The sequence below is a fragment of the Propithecus coquereli genome, unplaced genomic scaffold (assembly GCF_000956105.1).
Source record: "Propithecus coquereli isolate 6110/MARCELLA unplaced genomic scaffold, Pcoq_1.0 Scaffold797, whole genome shotgun sequence".
Taxonomy (NCBI): domain Eukaryota; kingdom Metazoa; phylum Chordata; class Mammalia; order Primates; family Indriidae; genus Propithecus; species Propithecus coquereli.
The window spans coordinates 158,940-160,009 of NW_012154140.1; the positions used below are offsets into that span (position 1 = coordinate 158,940).

A 1,070-nucleotide genomic window follows, 5' to 3' on the forward strand; every position below is an offset into this window, starting at 1 on the left:
TCCTTTAACTGAGCTCCCTCAAATTTAGGGACACGACTTTGCTCCTCACTTCTTGCAACCTGCTGCTTAAGTTTTGCATTTTCATTTTCTACTTCAATGATGTGCTGCCGAAGTTTTGCATTCTTAGCCTTTTCATTTTCAGATACAAATTGCAAATATTTAACTGCAGAGAGCAATTTCTCATGTCTAGATTTCAGTTTCTTTCTTTCTTCCAGGCTTTCCTTTTCACGTTTCTGGAATTCCTCCTGTAAAAACAAGAACTCTTGTTCTCGGGTCTCTTTTTCTCTTTTCAACATGTCCAAAGCAGAAGCTGTGGCCCTTTCCAATTTTCTTTTGAGTCGGTGCAGCCTCTCTATCTCTTCTTCTTTCTTGCTTAAGGTTTTGCCCATCTCTAAGCACTCACTCACAGATTTATTTTTTTGTTGCATTTCAGTCATGAACCTTTCCTGTAAATGCATATACTTGGCCTTTGTCTTCTTAAATTCAAGCTGTAAGGCTTGCTTCTCATTTCTAGATTCCTGAAGATGTTTTTGGGTGTTAGCTAAAATCTCTTGCAAATTCTGCAATGTCTTTTCAATATCATTCTTCTCAAGGATTACTCTGTGTTTGTCTTCAGTTAATTCTTCAGCAGTCTCCTTTAGCTTATTTACGATGTCAATGAATACTTGCTGTTTGGTAATCTTCATTTGTAGTTCTTTAACCTTCTTCTCTAAATTCAGGTTACTGCACTGGAGGTCTTGGATTTGTGCATGCTGCTTTCTGCTAGTATGTTTTAATTTCCCTAAGACTTCATTTAAAGCCATGTACTCTTCCAGAGGTTGTAAGCTTTCAAAACTCTGCTCCATGTCAGGTGCCTTGCAGTTCTCCCTAGATGTTCCACTACTCCAGGAGATGCCTGATGGAGACCAACCTGAGACAATTCCCGGCCTCTCCACATCTTCCGCTGTAACTTCATTTTGGTAACTGACCAACATCTCAGGAATCTCCCCAGAATTCTGTATTTCTTTTGAAGAAACTGCCGTCTGTAAATTATAGTAGACAAAGTAAGTGTAAAAGAGTAGAAGGATCAT

General features: G+C 38.9%; 1 protein-coding gene across 1 annotated transcript in view; it reads right to left on the reverse strand.

Annotated features, from left to right (window-relative positions):
• The window catches only part of CAGE1 (cancer antigen 1), a 9,186-nt gene that overhangs the window by 4,560 nt on the left and 3,556 nt on the right, over positions 1-1,070 (reverse strand). Inside the window, exon 2 of the mRNA XM_012663091.1 lies at positions 60-1,022. Within this exon, the coding sequence (XP_012518545.1) occupies positions 60-1,022 (963 nt within the window). The remainder of the gene's footprint in view (positions 1-59; positions 1,023-1,070) is intronic.